Below are 24,512 nucleotides of genomic sequence, written 5' to 3' on the forward strand. Positions count from 1 at the left end.
AGTCACAAGAGGATGACTGTTCCCAGCCTGAGATCTAGCTGAGGGCTCACTCAAGACCCGCCACCCAGTCTTCTCCCCACCTCCCTGTCGAAACGGGAATGCCTGCCCTACCACTGTCCTTTAGAGCACGGAATGCGTGTGGACTCACAGGTTCCCAGCTGCAGGGGAGCTCGCCCCAGAGTGAATGTCACCTTGAGTCTCACCATCTCTGAACTAGAGATTTAGAGGAGAAGTCCATGTTTATACATTAAAGCCGGTGCTGGGATGAGTGAAGATGTCGGGGTTGACTGGAATGAAATGAGCGCATTTCGTGTGAAAGAGGACATGAATTTTGGAGAGGACAGGGTCAGAATGCTACAGACTGAACATCTGTGTCTCCCCAAACCTTGCACGTTGAAAATATAATCTCAGCGGGACAGTATATGAACTTCGGGCCTTTAGAGATCACTAACCGGGTGGGCGGAGTCTGTGTGGGGTTCCTGGCCCTCCAGAGGGACCCTAGCAGCTCCCTGTTTTTTCTGCCATGGGAGGACAGAGGATGACTGTGTGTGACCCAGGAAGAAGGCCCTTATGTACCCCAGATTGTCAATATCGAGCTTTTTCATTTCTTGGCCTATTGTTTAGAAGTGACTCATCTTGTGGGGTCCTGACCTGAGGATAGGGGATCTGAAGACGGCGACCTGTACAGATCACCAGAACAAAACCCAACATGCGTCAGTTATCTGAACACAAACAGCAAATGAATGGGAAATCCAACATCATTTCTAAATAAAAACTGTCAACCAACCAAAAATAGAGTGGCATTTACTTAACTTGATATAAAGCATTTACTTAAAGAATGCGCAGTTGACATACACTTAATGCTGAGACACTGAATACATTCCTCCTTAGAGTCAAAACAAAGCAAAGATGTCTCCTCCAATCCTATTTAACACAGTACAAAACGTTATAATCAGGGAAATTATCCCAGCAAAAGAAGCAGAATGCACCAAGACTGGAAAGAAAGAGGAGAAACCATTATTGGCAGATGGCTTGACCTTGTGGAGACACTTCTTAGGAATCCAGCAACAAATACTAAAATTAATACAGTGTTGAACAAGGTGTCAGCATTCTTCATCCATTAAAGGTCTCAATTTTACATATTAAAAAGGAATATTCCAAAACATATGAAAAACAATTCTATTTAAAATAACACCAGAAAGACATTACATACACAAAACTTCTTAAGGGAAGTCTAAGCAGATACAAGTGGCCCATGTTCACGGACCCAAGGACAATATTATTCAGACAGCAGCACATGGTGAGCTGGTCTCAAGACTCAGTGCAGTTTCTACCAGAGTCCCTGTGGGGTTATGACAGGCACAGCAGAGGCTGTTGTGCTCAAAAGCAATGAATGTCTGAGTCACATGAGGGAATTCGAAGCAGGACGGAAAGCCTGCGTCTCTGCCGCTGCTACTGTGGTGAGACTCCAGCTTGACTCCATGTGGATGCGTCAACCACGTGAGAAGCGCCCACTGGAACCAGTGGTGCTAAGCTAGCTCAGGCCCTGCCAAGGCCGAAGGCACAAAAACGAACATCACGTCCTCAACCCGCAGTAATCTTGCATTCCAGGGACGGTGGAGTCTTGCAGGACAGACCATGCCCACAAGAGGACAACTGTCTTCGATGGCGAGGCTGCACCCTGCACCAGAACCAACGACTGCAGAGGAGCCAGGCTCCGTGCCTCAGTGAAGACAGGCGTGACTGCTTTCGAGCACCCTGCAGAATCAGAGTCAAGGTCACGATCAACCAGACCACCCCGACCAAAACTTGTTCTTTGCCTCAAGTCTTCCCGTTTAAAGCTAGTGCTCGTGTTCCGCGCCCTGTAAGCGAGGCGCAGTGTCACTGGACCCCTTTCCCTGTTCTCCCCAATGTGCCACATTTGCTCCTCACTGCTGTTCATCCCTTGAATTAACATGTGGGAATGAACAGGCAGTCTAGCTACCTCCAATGGCAGTCCTGCTGCAACTGACAAACTGGCTAAAAAATTCATACAGAAACACAAGAGGCCCGAATTGTCGGGTAATCATGAAAAAGCCTATGGGGGTTCCCTCTTATTTCATAACCTGTTGCATTAAACGTGACAGTGGAAACCAGCACCAGGACACGACACAGTAAACGTGACAGTGTGCTACTAGCAAAAGGACAAACACAAAAAACTAAACAGAACTCCAAGTTCACAAACTAAATCCTTGGGCTGGAGAATGGCTCAGAAGTTAGGGCACTTGCCTGCAACGCGTAACCACCTGAGTTCTCCAGGTCCAATTCCCCAGCATCCATGTAAAACCAGATGCACAAAGGGACGCATACATCTGGAGTTTGCTTGCAGTGGCTGGAGGTCCTGGCACCCACATTCTCTCTCTCTTCTGTCTGTCTCTGTTTGCAAATAAAGCTTCCCAACCCCATCACACTGAGAACCAGGTCTATAGATACGGACCTTTCTGAGCTATTCATTCAAACCCTGGCCACGTGAATACAACAGAAGTAGCAGGCTCTGGAGATTACAACCCAGTCTAATTCACTCTGTCTCCCTAGGGTGGCTTAGGGATAGATTAAAAAAACTTTTTAGGGCCGGAGAAAAGGCTTAGCACTTAAGACATTTGCTTGCAAAGCCAAAGGACCCAGGTTCAACTCCCCAGGACCCATGTAAGCCAAATGCACAAGGGGGTGCACATGTCTGGAGTTCATTTGCAGTGTCTGGAGGCCCTGGTGCACCCATCTTCTCCCTCTCTCTCTCAAATAAATAAATAAAAATTAAATATAAAAAATTAAATAGGGGTTGTACAAATAGCTTAGTGATTAAGGCACTTGTTTGCAAAGCCTAATGACTGAGGTTTGATTCCCTAGTACCCACGTAAAGCCAGATGCATAAAGTGGCGCATGCATCTGGAGTTCATTCACAGTGGCTAGAGGCCCTGGTGTGCCCATTCCTTCTGTCTGTCTCTCTCTCTACTTGCAATTAAATAAATAAATATTTAAAAATGAATAATAAGTCCTTTTGGTTAACTGACTCTAAACAAAGCCAAGACCACTCAATGAGGGATAATCTTTTCAACAAATAGTTTTGGTTCAACTAGAAATCCACATGCGAAAGAATGAACTAAAGCCGGGCGGAGTGGCACATGGAAGGCAGAGGTAGGAGAATTACTGTGAGTTCAAAGCCAGGCTGGAGCTCTGGAGCTCCAGGTCAGCCCGGGCTAGAGTGAGACTCTACCTTGCAAAACAAACAAATAAAAAGGAAAAGAATGAACCTGAACTCCTATATCATATAATACACAAAAATTCACTCAAAATAACCCATGGCTCTATCTAGAAACTACAGGAATAAATGTTTGTGGCACTGGATTAGGCCATTACGAGATATAGCACCAAAAGTATAAGCAACAAAAGAAAAAGGTAAATTGGAATACGTCAGATTTTAAAACGGTGACATAGATGACACTCCTCAGAGAGTGAAAAGACAGCCCAAAGAAAGGGATAACTGCAGGTGTTCCAGTGTAGTAAGACTGTGCACACGCTACACAGAGCCGTGCGTGTGTGCGCGTGTGTGTAGTGCCCAAAGACAGGGATAACTGCAGGTGTTCCAGTGTAGTAAGACTGTGCACACTCTATGAAGAGCCGTGTGTGTGCGCGTGTGTAGTGCGCATGCGGTGTAGCTGGGCTTGTGCGTGCATGCGTGCGCTGTGCGCACGTGTGTGGAAGCCAGAGGCTGACATCTGTGGTCTTCTGCCTTATCCTGAGACAGGGTCTCTCTGAACTCGCAGCTCACTAGCTTCCATCAGACCCTGTCTCTGCCTCCACAGTGCTGGGGCTACAGCTGTGTGCCACCATGCCTGGTGGTCTACGTGAGTTCTGGGGGTCTGAGCTCAGGTCCTCGTGTCTTTCACTATGACCATGATATGAACAGCCAGACATGGGAGTATATTCTTGCAGTCCCAGCACTCAGGAGATTGGGGACAGGAGAATCACAAATCTATACAGATCCTGTCTCCAAAAACAACCCTGGGCTGGAAAAAAGCTTAGCAGTTAAGGCACTTGCCTGTGAAACCTAAGGACCCATGTTTTGCTCTCCAGATCCCACATAAGTCAGATACACACGTGTCACAAGTGCAAGGCCATACATGTACACAAGGTGGCACACACATCTGGGGCTCAACTGCAGTGGCTGGAGGCCGTAGTGTACCAATTTTATTTTTCTCTCTGACTCTCATAAAAAATTACAAAAAAAACACCCCTTGATGTTGGATATAGATGTTTTTTAATGCCTCATGGGTCTCTAGGACCCACCCCAATCCTGTGCACAAGGCAAATGATTTCCTAGGACTCACAGAGCTCTGAGGATGTAGTTTACTAGAGTACAAGGATACAGAATAATATCAGCAAGAGAGAAGCACAGGAGATAATGTCCAGAGATTATATGCGAACCTCAAAGTACTGCTCCCCAGAGGACTCCCGCGGCAAACAAGCCAATTCTCCCGGCAAACGGGTGTGACAGCATTGCACGATACTGCCAGCCAAGGAAGTTCACCGGAGCCTAGATGTCCACTTTTGCTGAGAATCAGATAAATAAACATGTGGCACTGTTGTGACTGACTACACTAAGCTTCAGACCCCCAGACAGAAGGCACCATAGCTGACAGTGCTAATAAAAACGAACTGGACAAACTGGCGTAGTCTTAAGCATGTACTGGATAGGTTTAGTTCCCTAAAGCTGGGTACAAGACAATGACAGACAAATTTTTCCTTGAGAAAATGCAGAGCTGAGGCAACTCCGGTTAATCCCTCGGGCAGGCTAAGCAGCTTCCATGCATCTTCACGCTGCCAGGAACGTCCATCAGGAATGGGTACCAGCTCAGTGAAGATGAAGGTCTCTCCGGCTTTAGAGATCTTGATTCTTCTTGCTGTCTTGATCTGGCCTTGTGCTGAGAACAACAATGTGAAAATAAACTGTTCTTTGGATTGGGTGATGGTCTCCATTAGCCCTTCTACTAACAACAGAAACAATCCATACAAACGTGCTGTGAATTGTTTCTGGGAATGGGCTGCCCTGTGAGAGGAATACAAACATATTTGTACCATTTGGTATACCCTACTCATAGACATGGCACATCAGGAAAATGGTTATTTCAGAGGATACAGTCCTCTTTCAAACTGAGATATACTTTATGCACTGTCAATCTCAGACGATCCCTTTGGAGTGTTCTGCATCTTGGAAATCAGCATGGCTAATAGCAGTTTGTACTGATGATGAAATAAAATTGGAACCAAGTCCCTTTATGGATAACTTTGAAGCAAGGCCAGAAGAGTTAAGATTACTAAGTTTTCATCAAGATGTCTCCCATTAAAGAAGTGGAAACCATGAATTTTAGTACCATAAATTTTGTCATAACAATATTTTTATTAAAGTTTATGAGCATATAAAAAAAAAGAATGGGTATTGCCTGGGAATGGTGGCATATGCCTTTAATCTGAGCATCAGGAGCAGGAAGGGAGAAGAGTGAGAAGCCAGTCTGAGAATACAGAGTTCCAGGTCAGCCTGGGCTCAAGTGAGACCCTACCTCAGAAAAAAGGTGGGGGCTGGAGAGATGGCTCAGTAGTTAAGGCACTTGCCTGGAACCCTAACAACCCAGGTTCAATTTCCTAGTATCCACGTAAAGTCAGATGCATAAAGGGGTACATGCATCTGGAGTTTGTTTTGCAGCGGCTAGAGACCTGAGCGTGCCCATTACCTTTCTCTCTCTCTGCATAAAAATACAGAGTATTTTTTAAAAAGAAACACAAAACAAATGAATGAGTATTTGATTTTGCCATCTTTTTCTGCATACACTGTGTGGTTGTTTAATTCATGTAACCCCCATAAAACTTCTGTGTTCTGAATGCTAGGCAGCTATTTGGGAACTGGATCCTCCTAGAGGTGGGGGTGGACTTATGGGTGTTTCACTCAGCTTCCCTTGCTAATGTTTGGCACACTCTCCTGATGCTGTTGTCCACCTGATGTTGGCCAGATGGTGATGTCCACCCTCTGCTCATGCCATAGTTTTCCCTGCCATCATGAAGCTTCCCCTTGAGTCTCTATAACACAAAATTAACCCTTTCCTCCCATAAACTGCTCTTGGTCAGGTGTTTTCTGCCAACAAGAAGCTAACTGCAATGCACTGAAATGATTCTGTAGTTTTTCAATTTAGTTTATTTACATGTTGAATTGCGCTGAATTCTGTTTAAATATTAAACCAACCTTGCATTCTTGGAATCACTGTCTTCTTCAAATTTCTGTAGCTAGTTCATGCAGGATGTTGAGCTACAATTTTATTTCTGTGGTTTTGGTACTGAGGAATCAGTAGCCTTATAGAATGAGCCATAAAATATTGACCACTTTTAATATTCTACAGCATTGTGTTGAGACAGTGATTTCTTCATTATATGGTAGAAATGTGAAGAATTACTTGCCATCTGGGTCTGTAATTTTCTTGGAAAGTAGGTTCTTTCCATAAATTTAAATTCTTCATTTCTGTACAGAAAATTGCTTTATTTACATTCAGAATAATGATCTGAGGCTAACGGTGAATTTTGGGAAGTGAATAATGGTCTAAATCTAGTATATAATCCATCTTTGATAAAACCAACAAGATTTCTATGACCTTAAAATACTTTCCCTACTTGCTAAAGTAACTTGTAATGTTGTTATGAACTTGAAGATAACCATAAACCAAGTGAGACAAGCTTGAATGTACCCTGACCTAAAAGAAGACATACTGGTATGAATTTGTCTCTTGGCAGGTTTTTATTGCACCTGTGGATTATTTGTAAGATCATATTACCCTGTGAGTCAAATGAGTTTGTACCTTATGTGGATTACAAATATACATATTTGTGTGTATGTGTATAAAATCAAACTATTACCATAATTTTCCATTAGAAGGTAATGGTAATAGCTTGATTTCATTTAAGGTACCACAAACCTTGGGAGGGTTACTGGTGTTCTGTGATATGTCAGCCCAGACTCCCAAGGCTCGTCATGACCTATATTACAACTTGCCAGGACCAGTGTTGATACAGTGTTGAGAAAAGGCTTTAGGTAGTAGACTTGACTTTTTTAATTCTTTTTTTTCTTTTTTGTTAACATTACATGCTAACACATTACATGTTAACAACATGTCTATGTTGTGCTTGACAATCAAACACAGGGTTTTCTGCAAGTGGTCCACCATTCAACTATACTTCCAGCCCCACACAATTAAATTATTTAATAGATACTGTCTTTGCTAAAGGTTCACCCACATTACTGATGGTCTCAGAGAACTAGCCACTGACTTACTGATTTCACCTTGTGTTTTAGTTTTTATGATTTCCACTCTCAGCTTAACTAGTTCCTGCTTTTCGGTTCTTTTTCTTGTTTCTCAAAAATGAAGCTCTAGTCATATAGTTTGTGATTTATTTTTGTCTAATGGCTGTATTAAATTTAGCTATAAATTTCCAAGTACTGTTTTCATAGCATTGTACAAATTAATATGTCATCTTTTCTATTTTTTTTTATTTTGGTGAGGGAGAGAGAATTGGTGCTCCAGGGCCTCAGCCACTGCAATTACCCTCCAGACGCCTGCACCACCGTGTGGGCATGTGCAGCCTTGCACTTGCCTCACCTTTGTGCATCTGGCTTAGGTGAGATCGGGAGAGTCAAACATGGGTCCTTTGGCTTCTCAGACAAGCGCCTTAACTGCTAATCCATCTCTTCAGCCCAATATGCTGTCTTTTCACACTGCTTCCCCTTCTTTTTGCCTGCGGTTTAGTGTTGTTCTTTACCAAACACTTGGGAAGTCCACATGTACCATTCTATTACGGAATTCTAACTTAATTTAGTATCTAACATGAATTCTTTCAAGTCTCGGGTGTTTTAAGGCTCTACTGATGGTCTACCTTGTTAAATGTTCATATTTAGTTTGAGAAACAAACACATCTCAGCTATTGATAGATATGGTATTCTACAAATGTCAATTAGATTTTAGATTAAGTAGCTTGAGTACTGTTCTTCTCTAATATCACTCATTTGTAGCTACTTATTCCATCAACTACAAGAAAAAAAAAACTATTTAATTTCTTATTATCATTGGGCTTATATTCTATTTTGTTGTTATCCTGTTAGCTTTGCTTCCAGCATGTTCAGGCACACAGATGTTTAGGATAGATGCTGATCAACTGACCTCTTCATCATGATAAGTTAGTATTATTTATCCCTAAAAATATCACCTCTGAAATCTACTTTCACATTAACCCAACCAAGGTTCCCTTTGAATAGAATTGCCACTAAATATCTATTTAGTTTCATCCTTCTGGTGTCCCTGCATTCAAACTGTAGTGAATTATACTGCGGTGCAAGGAATGAAACTCAGGATTTGGCATATGGTCGACAAACACTTACCACCTGGTTAATGCCACAGCCATGTCATGGGTTCGCCCTGGAGATCTTATGCTCGGGTCTTGCATCATCCATCTGTGTTTTAACTGGGCCATATGGATCACGCACATGCAATATGATTAACAATGTGGTTAGATTTAACCTTATTATTCTGTGTTTCGTTTTGGGGGCCCCACTTATTCTCACCTCTGTCAACTTTTTTCTGTTTCTTTTTTAGTTTTTTTTTTTTTTCTTTTCTGAGTGAGTACTTTAGGAAAACATTTCACCTCCTTTGAGGACTGATTAGCTAAAATTTTTGTTTATAGATACTATGCTTGTTTCTTCATTTTCTACACATTCTTATGTCAACTTCTATCTAATGTGTTTTGTTTTTAAATATGGTTAGGCATATTTGGTCAAACATGGTCTCTCACTGGATTGGTGATCACCAATTAGCCTAGACTGCTGGGCCAACAAGCCCAAGGGATCAGTCTGCCTCAGCCTCCAAAGCAGGAGGATCACAAATGTTCACCACGAGGCCAAACATGTTCACGTGGGTTCTGGGGATTCAACTCGGCTCAGCACACCGGCAAGATCAGCAGTTTACCAACTGAGATATTTCCACAGTCAGCTCCCATCTAATGTTCATAGCTTCTGACCCAGCTTCTTTTTTATTTTATTTCATTTCACTTCAGAGAGGGAGACAGGGGAAGGAAGGGAGAGAGAACTGGCACACCAGAGCATTTGCCACTGCAATTAAACTCCAGGAACCTGCATCACCAAGTAAACAAGTGTGACCAGCACCTTCCTCACCTTTGTGCATCTGGCTTATGTGGGATCTAGAGAGTGTATGTTTTGCAGGTAGGTGCCTTGGCCACGCAGCCATCTCCCCAGCCCCTGACCCAGCTTCTCTTCCATCCATTCCAACAGCGCTTAAACCGTGCTGCCTGGTATATGTCGTATAAATTTCACCCAGGATAACATAATAAAATGAAGTAAGTTCTCACACAAATCCCAAAATCCATTTGCTTTGTTGACAAGCACAGAAAAGACCAAAGTAAGAAAGGCAGTCCTCAGTTTAGTGAAGGTTCCCACACTACCAAGAAATTTTTATTTATTCATTTCTGAGGCAAGCCCAACAGACCGGCCTTTTTTATGAGAGAGAATAACAGTGAGAGAGAAAACGAGAGAGTGAAAGAGAACTGGTGCGCTAGGGCCTCCGGCCACTGTAACTGAGCTCCACACATGCACACTCCCTTGTGTTTTGCCTGCAAAACACTCTGCATGTGACTTATGTGATCTGGGGAGTCAAACGTGGATCTTTAGGTTTCATAGGCAAGTGCCTGAACTGCTAAGCTATTTTCTCCAGCCCCTGAGATGCTTTTGAGTTCAAATTTTAATGCCTGAGGGGAATTAAAAACAAGCTACTGACTTTTTTAAAAAAATTAATTGAGCCTGTTGCACATCATACATTGCTGATGGTTTCAGAATATATATCAGAATATATTTTTGTTTTACATCCAAACAAGCTACATGTAGAGAAAATGATCATCCGTCCTTGACATATCTATACAAAAGCGCATGAGGTGAGAGTGCTCTGCTCCTTTTCCTGCCTGTCAGACATTCATAAGGAAGGAGCACTCATTTAGACATGGGTACTGTGAGCTGTGGCATCCACTGAAAGGGGTGCAACACATTCAAACCTGGCATAGCATGAGTCAGGCAATGCTACCACTAAAGGACTGTCACCGCATGGACAGTGAGCACGCCCGATTCAACCTGAGGACAGAGGGATGGCAGGAGCCGTGCATCTCAGCACCATGTCCAGTGCGACCACTAAAGGACTGTCACCGCGTGGACAGTGAGCACGCCCGATTCAACCTGAGGACAGAGGGGTGTCGGGAGCCGTGCATCTCAGCACCACGTCCAGTGCTACCACTAAAGGACTGTCACCGCATGGACAGTGAGCACGCCCGATTCAACCTGAGGACAGAGGGGTGTCGGGAGCCGTGCATCTCAGCACCATGCCCAGTGCTACCACTAAAGGACTGTCACCGCATGGACAGTGAGCACGCCCGATTCAACCTGAGGGCAGAGGGGTGTCGGGAGCCGTGCATCTCAGCACCATGTCCAGTGCGACCACTAAAGGACTGTCACCGCATGGACAGTGAGCACGCCCGATTCAACCTGAGGGCAGAGGGGTGTCGGGAACCGTGCATCTCAGCACCACGTCCAGTGCGACCACTAAAGGACTGTCACCGCATGGACAGTGAGCACGCCCGATTCAACCTGAGGGCAGAGGGGTGTCGGGAACCGTGCATCTCAGCACCAAGTCCAGTGCTACCACTAAAGGACTGTCACCGCATGGACAGTGAGCACGCCTGATTCAACCTGAGGACAGAGGGGTGTCGGGAGCCGTGCATCTCAGCACCACGTCCAGTGCTACCACTAAAGGACTGTCACCGCATGGACAGTGAGCACGCCCGATTCAACCTGAGGACAGAGGGGTGTCGGGAACCGTGCATCTCAGCACCACGTCCAGTGCTACCACTAAAGGACTGTCACCGCATGGACAGTGAGCACGCCCAATTCAACCTGAGGGCAGAGGGGTGTCGGGACCCGTGCATCTCAGCACCACGTCCAGTGCTACCACTAAAGGACTGTCACCGCGTGGACAGTGAGCACGCCCGATTCAACCTGAGGGCAGAGGGGTGTCGGGAGCCGTGCATCTCAGCACCACGCCCAGTGCTACCACTAAAGGACTGTCACCGCATGGACAGTGAGCACGCCCGATTCAACCTGAGGACAGAGGGGTGTCGGGAGCCGTGCATCTCAGCACCACGTCCAGTGCTACCACTAAAGGACTGTCACCGCGTGGACAGTGAGCACACCCGATTCAACCTGAGGACAGAGGGATGGCGGGAGCCGTGCATCTCAGCACCATGTCCAGTGCTACCACTAAAGGACTGTCACCGCGTGGACAGTGAGCATGCCCGATTCAACCTGAGGGCAGAGGGGTGTCGGGACCCGTGCATCTCAGCACCACGCCCAGTGCTACCACTAAAGGACTGTCACCGCGTGGACAGTGAGCACGCCCGATTCAACCTGAGGGCAGAGGGGTGTCGGGACCCGTGCATCTCAGCACCACGCCCAGTGCGCTCTCTTATTACTCTTCCTACTGGCAACTGTTAGCTGCCAGGCAACAGGATGCTATCTTGAGTTTCTGAAATGAGGGAAGAGAAAAAGCATTTCTTCACAGTGTTGATTTTACCAACAAAACCATCCTATGATTTTTCAAGGGTCTGCTCATGTGGAGCACAGCAGTTTACGTAAGACCTGTTTTAAATAACCATAGCTTGCCAAAATATCTTAAGTTTTAATGTGAGGAAAACTAATCTTTGTGTATACATATGTGGTATGTGTGTATGCATGTTGATATGTGAGGGCACATGTGTGCGCTCAGGTGTTTGTGTGCATGAATGTGGAAGGCAGAGGTGAAGTCAGATGCCTCTGCAGTCACTCTCCATCTTACGTTTGGGTCAGGGCCTCTCTGCACTCAGAGCTCACCAGTGGGGCTAGACACGCTGGCCATGGCCAGGAAGCCCTGGGGACTGACCTGCCTGTCTCCACAGAGCTGGGATTACGGGAATGCACCGCCACACATGGCACTTTCACACAGGTGCTAAGGCGCCAACTCAGGTCCTCGTGCGTGTGGGACGAGCACCTCGGGCACTGAGCCATCTCCCTAGCCCTGAGATCAGGTATGCCAAAGCCACCGAACTCTGGTGAAATGCCTTCCCTGCGCCTGATGTTTTCTGCCTTCAACACAGCCCAAGATACTGCTGTGGATGTTATGAAGACCATACCCAATGTTACAACCATACACGAGGAAACACTTGAGAAAATGAAGTAATCATGAAATCACTGAAGGATCCATTTGTTCATATGGTGGAGTCACATCTATAGGATTAAAACTTTTTATTTTATGTTTTTTTAGAGAAAGCGAGAGTGCAGACGAGAGGCACGGAGAATTGCCATGCCAGGGACTCAGCCACTGCAACTGAACTCCTGATGCACCCAGTGGGCATGTACGGCCTTGCGCTTGCCTCACCTCTGTGCATCTGGCTAATGTGGGATGTGGAGAGTCGAACCTGGGTCCCTGTAGTACTTCCTAGGATGGGGCACAGTGCGGGGCTGGGGCAGACCCTCCTCCTTCAACCCCTTGCTCCTCCTTTTCTTCCTCCTCCTCTGATTTCTGGCCTGTCTCTTCCACTTCCCCTCACTGCAGCCTCAATCCCACAGTGCTGAGGAGCTACGGCAACCAAAGGGAGGACCGGGTGCAAGCCCAGAAACTCTTCCTGCACCAGCACGTGCTGAAAATCTGATTTCAAGGCATCTCCCACTTGCAGCAAACAGAAAAGTGCCTGGGTTTGCGCTGGAGAACCTTCGCTGCTAAGTATCAAAACAAACTGAAAAACAAACAAACAAACCTGGAAACCAATCCAAACGTCATTCAAAGTCAGAATGGAAAGATTTGCAGAGATGACACCACCAGCTCATAATCGGTCTAAGACTGCTTTGTATGGGACACCCCTGGATCGAGTCACTGCATTTGGAGGTGAGCCCCACAAAGACCGAGAAAGACTCTTCTGCACATCTTGCAATGTGGTTCTGGTCATGTCCGCAAGTCGGCCATTAGTGACCAGCTCAAGTCAAAGACTCAAGCTACGAGGAAGGCGGAGTCTGAAGAGCAGAGCGCGAGGAAGAAGCTGAGCCCCTCGCGTCTCTTCCGTGCATCGGCGTTGCACAGAGATAGTCAGCGTCATCCAGGACGTCGTGAACACGTGCCTGGAGCCAGCATTCCCCCTGGGGAGGGCTGACTGCCCACAGTCCGCGCTTTCCCGATGAACAGAGGCTCAGTACCTAAGTCAGAGCAGACCAGGAGAGCGCACCTGCCCGAGGGCTATGAGAATCAGCTCTTTAACTCACAAGACAGTTGACAAGGAGGCCGTCACCACTGTGATCCAGATAAATAATGGGAGTGTTACAGTTGACGTGTTGACTGTGTAGTTCATTTTTACATTTATTTCATCTAAAATCATGTGATACAGAATAGCTTTGCAATGTGTATATAGTTGCAGGCAGAAAGGCAAAAGGACCTCACTGCAAAACATCAGTCTTAACCACCAGTGGTATAAAGTGACATGTAGGTAAGAGTGTACCTGGTGGCGACCTTTAAAATGGCTAGTTTTTCTCCTGAGCGTGGGCATGGGGGCCGTGCCCTGCAGTCTTAGCCCGCCACCCTGTACGAATAGTCTTGAGAGGTTACTTAGTTACTCGGACTGGAGACCAGCCTAGGAAACTGAAGCTGCTGCCATGCCGCACCGCCCTCAGTGACTTAAAGGAGGTACTCTGACTAGACGGTCTCTTTAAAGAGGAAGGGAAGGTAGAAAATGCTCATTTAGCTTGAGATCCCTAGCAAAAAAGACTGTTCATTTCAAACTGTTAGATGTATATGACTTCCCCATCCTTCACCTCCTGTCTCTTTCCCTCCCTTTTGAAAATGGACTGTTTGGGGGTGGAGAGATGGATTAGCGGTTAAGCACTTGCTATGTGAAGCAAGAACCCCGGTTCGAGGCTCGATTCCCCAGGACTCAAAAGTCAGATGCACAAGGGGGCACATGCATCTGGAGTTCCTTTGTAGTGGCTGGAGGCCCTGGCGTGCCCATTCTCTTTATCTCTCTCCCTCCCTCCCTCCCTCCCTCTTTCTCTCTCTGTCTGTCGCTCTCAAATAAATAAAAAATAAAATTAACAACAAAAAATTTTGGGGTTTTTTTTTTTTTTTTTTTTTTGGTTTTTTGAGGTAGGGTCTCACTCTGGTCCAGGCTGACCTGGAATTAACTCTGTAGTCTCAGGGTGGCCTTGAACTCATGGCGATCCTCCTACCTTTGCCTCCCAAGTGCTGGGATTAAAGGCGTGCGCCACCACACCCGGCAACAAAATTTTTTTAAAGATGGACTGTTTTAGTAGCAGCTTTGAGTGACTGAGAAGATTAAACAGAGGATTTTGCAGTGACAAGATTTTAGTCTTACAATGAACACAAATTTTTGAACTGCGGCTTTCGTATTAAGCACCATGTTAGATTTGCAAAGTCTTTCATGTCTTGGTGTTAAAGACTACGAGACTGATCTTTTAACTTCAATAATGCAGTTGAATTTCCTCTGTTCAGGGAATTAGTACTTTTTGGCTGACAGATCAAATGATAAAACTGTTGTCTAGACATCACTTTTTCTGTAAGATTTTTTGTTGTTGTTGTTTGTTTTTGGAGGTAAGGAATCACTCTAGCCCAGGCTGACCTGGAATTCACTATGGAGTCTCAGGGTGGCCTCGAGCTCACAACAATCCTCCTACCTCTGCCTCCCAAGTGCTGGGATTAAAGGCATGCACCACCACACCCGGCTTCCATAAGATTTTTGAAGAGTTTACTTAGGTAAATAGACTAAAAACAAGTTTTACTTTCTCTTTTATCTGTTTTGCCTCTCATGGCAGAAGGTTTTTAAACTTAGACAGTAAGCAGTTGTCTGGAAAATGGGGCAAGATTTTTGTAGTAGTTTTTTTTTTTTAAGAGTGATTCCTTTTTAATTAGTTAAGTAATTAATTATTATTATTACTGTTTTTGGATTTTTTAATTAAAAATTTTTATTAACATTTTCCATGATTATAAAATATATCCCATGGTAATTCCCTCCCTCCCCACCCCCACACTTTCCCATTTGAAATTCCATTCTCCATCATATTACCTCCCCATTACAATCATTGTAATTACATATATACAATATCAACCTATTAAGTATCCTCCTCCCTTCCTTTCTCTACCCTTTATGTAGTAGATTTTTGCTGCCTAGTTGTTTGAGTCATAAATAATTAGCTCTGGTTAAGGTCAGCCATGTCTAGGTTCTTGGAACCTCATTATACTATAAGGTTATCAAAGTTATTTAGCCCAGATAAACCCTCTTCATCAAAAGTTCAAATTCTATTTAGATTAGCAGCTGATAAGCAGGACTAGAGCTTTAATATTTTTTAAAAATATTTGAAAACATCAGAGTTTATGTTTCTCTTACAAAGAAACAACAGTGGCATTTTATACCTTATGTCTCTTGGAGTTATCTTTGATGTCACTGTGTCATGAATTTCCATCAAGTAAAAAGCCAACATTAGTAAAAATATTATAGTTTGCATCTTTGAAAAACAATTGTCTATAGGGTCTTTTACAGTCTATGTAAACTCTAAGTCAGGTTGTCAGAAAAGTGACCATCTGGTTTTATATTTTTGTTTTCTATTTAGAAAGCTTGAAGCTACCAAAAAAAAAAGAAATCACTTGTCAAAATTTTGAAGTTTGTGCTTTTCTCCTGTTGGGCTGTGTTCAATCCGACATGAGGTCACAGCTCACTGGGTTTGGCTTTCACTTCCTTAGGAAAGAACTGTAGGCGACCATGTTTAAATGAAGATGGTAGCACATTGAAGAAGCTAAGAAAATAATTGAGTTTTATAGCACTATTTTCAGAGCAAAAAACATAATCATTCTAGTTTTGAAGAATTCCATGGGATCTGAACTGCTCGCTGGCGTCTGAATACTGATGAGAACTACCAACAAACACGGCCGAGCCGCTGCGAGCGGTCTAGTGACTGACGCTGACTAGAAGGATCATTCACAGTTCAGCTGTCTTCTGCCTCATGGTCTGCTCCTACAGAAGCGTTTTGCCAGGCTTGCAACTATTCCCACATGAGTTTCCCATTCTGCTGGGGGAAGCTAATATTAACGTTACTTTACTGACTATGAAACTTTTCCCCTGAAGCTGGTTAAATTTGTTTAACAGTTAAGTGACTATACTAGCCTGCTCAAACAAAACGCTGTGAGTCCGCGATGGCCACATAACCAGAGGAGGTCGAAGGGGCGTGTGCTGCTCTGGAGGCAGAGTAAACATGTGAACTCTCAGTCTTAATTACATAGTGTTTAGTGTGATGCTATTCTTGGAAAAATAGCAGTCTTTCTGATAAATTGTATGCATAATCACAAGATATATAATGTTTCATTTATAAGCTGCCTTCAACACATGCTTATCATTAGTGTTTTCTCAAAGTATAGTAGCATGTTTTCCAGAATTTCACTAGATGCTTACAGTAAATAGTTCTAGCTTGTTAAAATGTTGAATTTCCTGTTGGTTTCTTTTTAATTATATGGAGCATATAGCAAGCCAGAAGGCCATTGTAATCATTTTCTTACAGGGTGAAAAGTTAGAAAGATTGTGTATGAGAGGCTATGTACATTACCATTATCATCTTTGATTAAGGCTTTTTTATTACTATTTAGCAAATGCGATTTCCAGTTAATGCCTGTGGCCCTACTGAATTTTAAGGGACCAGAAAAACTTAAAAAGTTTTACATCTTACTGTTGTAACCAGTTAAGTATCATCTTTGGGTTGTCCTGAAAATTAATTGCACAGAAACTTTAGTAAGCATAGTTGGCAGGATTCTTAAGCTGAAACTTGCCTAAATTTGTATTTGAATGTTAATGGAAACACATATAAGCAAAGTAAAATTTAAGGTGGCCTAAAAGAGAAGGATGCTTAGCCTTTGTAAGGGCTCTCCTTGTCAGACTTACCCCAATTTGCCATTACATGAGGACAGATTACCTTAAAACATGTTAAATTGGTCTATTTTACATGGAAGATTAGTTGTATAAGTTCACTGGAAATCTTAGCCTAAAAGAACTACCATAGCTTCTGGTCAGCACTAATTGAAACGTGACTAGTGACGAGGCTGTCCTAAAGCCTGATTCATCTCGACCCATGCTATCATAGGTTTCTGAGGTAAATGCAGTCCTAGTATAATCATTTTTAACATTTTTAATTACTCACCTAGTAGTATTGTATTCAGAATACTGTGTTAATCTTAAAAATTGCTATTTCTGTGCTCCTGTGCTTATTTTGATGCTGTGCATATCTTTAGTATAAATTTGTTACTTTTTAAGAGTTTGTGGCTTTTAGAAATAAATTTGAAAAAGCTTCTGAAAAAAAATTGTGTCCTTAGGCTTCGCAGGCAAGTGTTTAACCACTAAGCCATCTCTCCAGTACTTAAAAATTTTTTATTTGAAGGCAGGCATGGTGGCACATGCCTTTAATCCCAGCAATCGGGAGGCAGAGGTAGGAGGACCACCTTGAGTTCGAGATGACATAGTGAATTCCAGGTCAGCCTGAGCTAGAGTGAGACCCTACCTTGAAAAAACAAACAAACAAACAAAATCATATATATATATATATATATATATATATATATATATATATACACACATACATACATACATACATACATACATGAAATCTGTGAAAGAGGAAGAGAGAATGGGAGCACCAGGACCTCTAGCCACTGCTAACGAGTTCCGATTCCAGATATGTGCGCGGCTTTGTGTATCTTCAATTTCCACTCTAACACATTAGGCAAGCGGCTCAAACTCATTCCTGTAAGTCATACGAACGCAAGCCTTCGGTCTGTACCCCCACTTGGGTGTTCTCCCTGACACTTCAAAGCACTAGACTCGTTTCCTTGGCCTTGTGTTGGTTATGTATGTGGTGTGGATCCTGGGGACACACACTACTTTTCTGTTCTTGCCCATGGATGGAGCCACTAGGAAAACCACAAGGATAAAACGTTCCAACCATGGACAGGGGTACGGTACAAAAGTCATGTGTTTATTTTTTTGTTGTGTTTTGTTTTTTCAATTTCAAATTGTTCCATAATCTCTCTTAAGTCCAGAGTCTGTGGTTTTCCTGGTCTTTTTCTACTCACTGCACCCCTACACTCTGGAACGAGGATGAGTTCTAGAACTAGAAAGCTCCAGATGAAAGGCTGTGGCTGCTCCTATTTGGAAAGTTCACCAAACTTTAAGCCTTGGTATCAACCCTAAAATTAAAATAAAGTAAAATAAAATAAATAAATAAATAACTCAGGACCATACGCAACAATCCCAGCACTACAAGAGCCCTAGCTATGCAAGCGCAGCCACGCCTTGCTCAGCACCACCCCAGGCGCCCAGCCTCTGCCCGCTGGGCACTCTTCGGCGCTGACTTCCAGTCCCAGCCGACAGTTTGACTCTTCTGAGCCTCAGAAGAATATGCTTCATAATCCAAGGTGAACTAAGGACTGTGAGAACAATCAGAAAGAATGTCAAGAAAATAAAGATCGAGGCTAGAGAGATGGCTCGGCAGTTACGGTGTTTTCTTGCAAAGCCTAAAGACCTGGGTTCAATGCCCCAGTGCCGACATAAAGCTAGATGCACCGAGCGGTGCACGCATCTGGAGTTCATCTGCAGCAGCAAAAGGCCCTGGCGTGCCCACTGCCTGCCTGTCTGTCTGTCTGTCTATGTGTGTGCTTCTGTTTGCAAACAAATACAAGTTTTTTAAACAAAAGAACTACATAAGCATGTGAACTATAACTGCATGCCATGCTAGGAGGTAAGTCACGCAGTCGGGAACCAGCTTCACGGGCGTTTTCTGTGGGCGTCCGTTTCCGGGAGCATACGCCACCTCCATCTCATCGACCCCAGCTTATGTGTCAAATGTCCTTGCTGACTGGGGGAGGCGAGTCACCGCTGCGCAGCACTGAAGGCGCTCAGCACGCAACTGTCCCGCTCTGTTACTCCAGCAGGACCCCCCTTCACTCCCATGAGCCCTGCTCACCTGGTCTGTCTCGGCCTTTCCACAGACCACCTGCTGATAATTGGAGAGCCAGCTTACATGTGGCTTACTGCAGTGGCCTTCCTAGCGGTCCAGACACCCTCAGACAGCACCTTCTCCACACGGCCATGCTGCACACTCCAAGAACCCCTAGAGAAGGGGCTCTGATTCCGCCATGCGTGTACCCCTTCCGCAGGCGACCAGAAGAGTGCTTGTCTGTTTACTTATTTATTTGAGTGTTTCGAGGTAGTGTCTCACTTTAGCTCAGGCTGACCTGGAATTCACTATGTACTCTCAGGGTGGCCTCGAACTCACGACGACCCTCCTACCTCTGCCCTTTGAGTACTGGAATTAAGAGTGTGTATGCCCAGCTCTAGCATAGTGTTTATTTTATACATAGTAGATATTTACTAATTACTTGCTGAGAGAGACGAATTAATGACTGAGTAAATTCGGCTTATACCGTCCCAAATTTGCACCATAATAGAAACAGGCGGCAGAGCTGTCACCCAAACCAGCCCAAGAGAGGAGCCAACATTAAAGCTGTGGCTTAGCAGCCATATCCACCTTGAAGCCTTGCTTGGCGCTCACTGAAGGAGGATGTGCTGAGAAAAAAAAAAAAAAAGATCAAAGATGGGATGTTCAGGATTGGAGGGCGGTGGCTAGATCCCGAATCATAATTCCAGGATAAACCACAGAAGGAAGAAGTCCGGGTCCAAGGACAACAAGAAGGAAGAACTTGGAGAGAAAGAAGACATGAAAGGAAGGTGAGGCTATACTGGATGTGACAAGTCACAGGTTCTTGGTGACCTCCTGGAAAGAAAAGTGTTAAGAGCAGAAGCTGGCCTGAAGCAGTTAGCAGAGGGGAGGGTGAGGACGACAAGACAGTGTGACATTATTCCTTCAAGCTCTGAGGAAGTTGAGCAGCAGCTGGGGATATAAAACAACAGTGACCCGGGCACAGTGGCGCACGTCTTTAGTCCCGGCACTCGGGAGGCAGAGGTAGGAGGATCGCCATGAGTTCGAGGCCACCCTGAGACGGCATAGTGAAATCCAGGTCAGCCTGGGCTAGAGTGAGACCCTACCTTGAAAAACCAAAAATAAAAATAAAATAAAATAAAACAATAGTGAGAAAGGCGGCTGGATACGGCACAGCCCGAGTGTGCAAAGGTCCCACTGCTTCCCAGGGTCGGAATGGAGCCCAAGGAGGGTCGGCCCGCGTGTGAACGCCCTGTGCTGTGTGATCCTGACCCTGGGAAAGGCATTTTCCTCTCCCTTCGCTAACTCCTCAGATAACCTAACAGTTCCAGGGACCAACTTATTCCAATGCAGCACAGACGAAAGACGAAGATGAAGGTGAAGGACAGCGGAGCAGGAGGAAGCCAGGGGTGGCGACGCTCTACCCGCTGCCTCCAGACGGCCACTTTCCTAAGTGAGACGTTGGCCCCAGGGTCCCTTCGTTAGACGGAAAAATGACGACAGCTCACAGGAGAGCTGCCTGCGCCTCTGTTCACCTGACCGGCCAGGGCGGGCGGGCGGGAAGCCAGTTCTCACCTTGAGGTCCCTAGTCAGAGAAAGACTACACAGAACCACGGACACCCAGTCTGTCTTCCAAGAAAGAACTGTGAACTCCCGAGAAGGCTTAGTTATCACTCTTTGGTTATCTTGTTTGGGGTTTTCCCCACACCTCCTCTCCAAGGAAATGTTGCAAAGTTGGTGATTTTCCACATTTCAGCCATTTCTGGGAGACAGGAAAGGGGAGGCTGCTTCTGGGAGGGGTCATGGCTAGCACAGCGTGACATTCCTCATGACCCCGAGTGGAAGAGTTTCACTTGGTAGGTATTTTTATCAGAGGAGCAAAAGGAGGTCGACTTGCAGGTCACAGGTGGCACCTTCAGGTCGTGGATATTACCAAAGTCACACAGGGAAAAACCAGACACAATCCTCTACATCATTTAACAAAGCCTTCCTTCACAAAAAAAAAGAACTGATCCCACTCAATGGAAAGAAAACGTAAACTGACTTAAATCAACCAATAATGCAAAAGTTATTTGCACTGATACTTAGGTTGCACTATGATTTTCGTTGTTCACTTTATTTACTTTCTTGGATTTTATTTATTTTTGGGGGTTGTTTGTTTGTCGAGGTAGGGTCTTGCTCTAACCCAGGCTGACCCGGAATTCAATATGTAGTTTTAGGGTGGTCTCAAACTCACGGTGATCCTCCTACTTCTGCCTCCCAAGTGCTGGGATTAAAGGCGTGCACCCCCATGCCTGGCCTTACTTCTTTGGATTTTAAATCTTCCCAAGTGTACAAAGCTCAGGGTAACAATTTATAGGCCATGAACCAAGTTGGCCATACTTAAAGATATTCACAAATTACCAATGAGCCCTCAAACAGAATGTTCATTTAAAAAAAAAACAAATAAATAAACTAAACTGTGCTTATAGATAGCATTCACATCCTCACAGGAAGAAAAACGTCAGCAGGTAAAAAACACAATGGCACTAAGTCATATTAGAGTGGCAGGCGAGTGTCGAAAGAATGTGAAATTATATGTGAAAGGGCCATACAATTAACAAAAGTCAGCTTGCTTCACTGATCAAGGGAAGTCATAGGTGTTGGGGAGACGGCTCAGCAGTCGCAGGCACTTGCTTGCAAAGCCTGCCAGTCTGGATCTGCCAGTGTGGGTTCAATTCCCCAGCCACTCACAGACATTTATTTACAGTGGTAAGAGACCCTGATGTAGCCATACACACGCGTGTGCAAACAAGCAGATTTTCTTAAGTTAAAGTTGTAAGGATGAGTACACCAAAAACTGAGCATTTCTTCAAAATGAAACAGGAAAATGACATAACAAACCAAACATACAAGGCATCTACTAATGCCTTTGTCATTCTCATAAACAAAGCAAATCTGGATGTGTGAATGATCCTGGAGGACGATTTAACAGGAAGAACAACTATTAGCACACTGCTGGCCCAATCACCACAAAGTCAGTAAATGCTGATTATGTGAGAGGCTCTGTTTTGGAGTTGAGGATACTATGGCAAAAATAACAAATAAACGACAATCTAGTGATGGATATGAAACATGTAACCCTGAACAAGACTGATACACAGGTAAAGGGCCGGTTATGGGGAAACCAAGTCGAAAAGAGCTGCTACTAAACACTTGGATATGCATCCCCATATGCACAGGGGCACACAGAGACAGACGAGACACAAGCTTGCGCCGGCAGTGAAAGAGAAATCTCAGCACAGTGTTCCCATATAATTCTAAATCATCTGGCTAAAATCCCATCCAAGCAATTACTTTCCTCTAATACGGTCTGATTACAGTGCTGGGTGTATAAATCAAACAAACTTCTTTTACCATGGCTACTTGTTATAACGCTGGATCAGGGCAGAAGCATAGCTTCAACTACTGAGTCCAGGACCGGTAGGCTCATTTCGCCTGGTGAGAACTTACAAACATCAAGGACGTCCTGACCGAGGGACTCATCTGAAGATACATTCCGGAAATAAGAAGGAGAGTGGTGACTATAACAAGTATGAACATGGACGGTTATTAAGTGGAAGGCAGTTATCTCAGCCTGTGGAGTAGTTTCACATTATCAAATCCGGGGACTTGTTGAATCGTGATTCTGCCCTTTGCCAGTCAACTTCGAAGTTGTAAGTGGCATCCATCAGCCTGTCCCACTCGTTAAAGGCCGCACTTTAGTATTATTTAATCGTTTTTTTTGTTTTTTGTTTTTTTTTTTTTGTATTTTACTTTTATTTCTTTGAGAGAGACAGGCAGAAAGACAAGAGAGAGAGAGGGAGGGAGGAAGGGAAAATGGGTGTGCCAGGGCCTCCAGCCACTGCAAACAAACTCCAGGCGCGTGCGCCCCCTTGTGCATCTGGCTAACGTGGGACCTAGAGAATCGAACCAGGGTCCTTAAGCTTTGCAGGCAAGCGGAAGGCCGCACTTTTAATCAAGCAAATATATAAAAGCAAAGCAAGAAGAAAAAAAAAATGCAGGCAGACAGAAGGCAGACCACTGGAGGCATACAAAGATGGGCACAGAGGCTGAAAGGTTCCAGAAACCAGGGCGGCCATTCAAATTAAATAAAAAAAAAACCTCCCAAGAACTTCACCTTCTAAAGACTTAGTACCTAGAGCCAAAGCCCCAAAAGTTGTTTTTGCTTTTTTTTTTTTTTTAAACCAGCAATCCCACTACGGAGGGCCCTCCGTGGAGTGAGGCCAGGGAGGTGGGAAATGATGGTACCAACACTTGATGTGCCCATACAAAGTTTTTACTTAATAAAATAAATAAATAAATACAGGAAAGCGGGTTGGGACAGTGATGTTGCCATAGGTCCATTCAGGACGTGGGGAGGTGGGAGCTACGCTGGAGGTGAAAAGGGGGTGGGCGAGGCTGGCAAAGGATCACTGAGCCCAAATAACAATAAAATAAACATTAAAAAAAAAGAAAGAAAGAAAAGGAAAACCACAAAGTTTAAAACGGAAAACGAAACCCGTGGAGGGCGGAGGAAGCCACCGGAAGTAATCAAGACAGACCTCCCCCCACCCCCGCGACAACCCGAAAGCAAGAAGCCATATGGGGCCCGCAGAAGGCCCCGATGCCAGCCGCGCAGGCTGGGGACGCAGAGGCCGGGCGCCCCGGCCCCTGGCGCGCTCGGAACCAAAGGCGCCCGGGCTGCAGCGGGGCGGATGCGGGGGGGGTGGGGGGGACGCGACACGGGGGGGCACCGCGTCCCCGCCGCTCCCAGCTCCGCCCCCTGCGCCCGCCCCGCCCCGCCCCGGCCCGGCCCGGCCCGGCCCGGCCCCGCTACTCACCGGATTCGCTTCCCACATGACGGGGGGCTCGACACTAGAGCCTGGGGGGGGTGGGGTGGGGGCGAGGGGATGGGGGGGGCGGGGAAGGAGGCTTGGCTTTGAGGCTTTTTTGATTTGAGTTTTGGGGGTTTTATTTTTTATTTTATTATTATTACTTTTTTTTTCTTTTTCTAATCCCCGGGATCGAGAGGAAACGGAAGGCCACTCTGGAAGGAAGCCTGCCTTCTTTTTCTCCCCTCCCCTCCCTCCTCCTCCTCCTCCTCCACCTCCTCCGCCTCCTCCTTCGCCGCCCCGTCACAAGCTAGCGTCTTCGGGCCGTCGAACCTCCCGACTTCCGCCCGCGTCCAGCCAATCAGCGGAGGCCCCGCCCCCTCGCCCTCCCCTCCCCCTCCCGCGCGCGAGCGCCCCGCCCCCTCCGCTGCTGCCCTGCGAACTCGGGAGGAGCTCGTCGTGGGCGGGGCCTGGCAAAGCGCTCCATGCCACCACCTTCTCTCCAACCCAGCCCC

At 45.4% G+C, this 24,512-nt stretch overlaps 1 protein-coding gene and 1 pseudogene across 2 annotated transcripts in view; one reads left to right on the forward strand and one right to left on the reverse strand.

The window, feature by feature from the left end:
• Positions 1-24,055, reverse strand: part of Parp11 (poly(ADP-ribose) polymerase family member 11) — a 54,048-nt gene extending 29,993 nt beyond the window's left edge. For both annotated transcript variants that reach the window (XM_045139722.1, XR_006634557.1), the window contains exon 1: positions 24,007-24,055. In XM_045139722.1, the coding sequence (XP_044995657.1) occupies positions 24,007-24,024 (18 nt within the window). In that variant the 5' untranslated portion in view covers positions 24,025-24,055. The remainder of the gene's footprint in view (positions 1-24,006) is intronic.
• Positions 12,956-13,431, forward strand: LOC101607977 (annotated as a pseudogene).
• Positions 24,056-24,512: the final 457 nt, after the last annotated feature.

Source organism: Jaculus jaculus, chromosome 23, assembly GCF_020740685.1.
Source record: "Jaculus jaculus isolate mJacJac1 chromosome 23, mJacJac1.mat.Y.cur, whole genome shotgun sequence".
Classification (NCBI taxonomy): Eukaryota; Metazoa; Chordata; class Mammalia; order Rodentia; family Dipodidae; genus Jaculus; species Jaculus jaculus.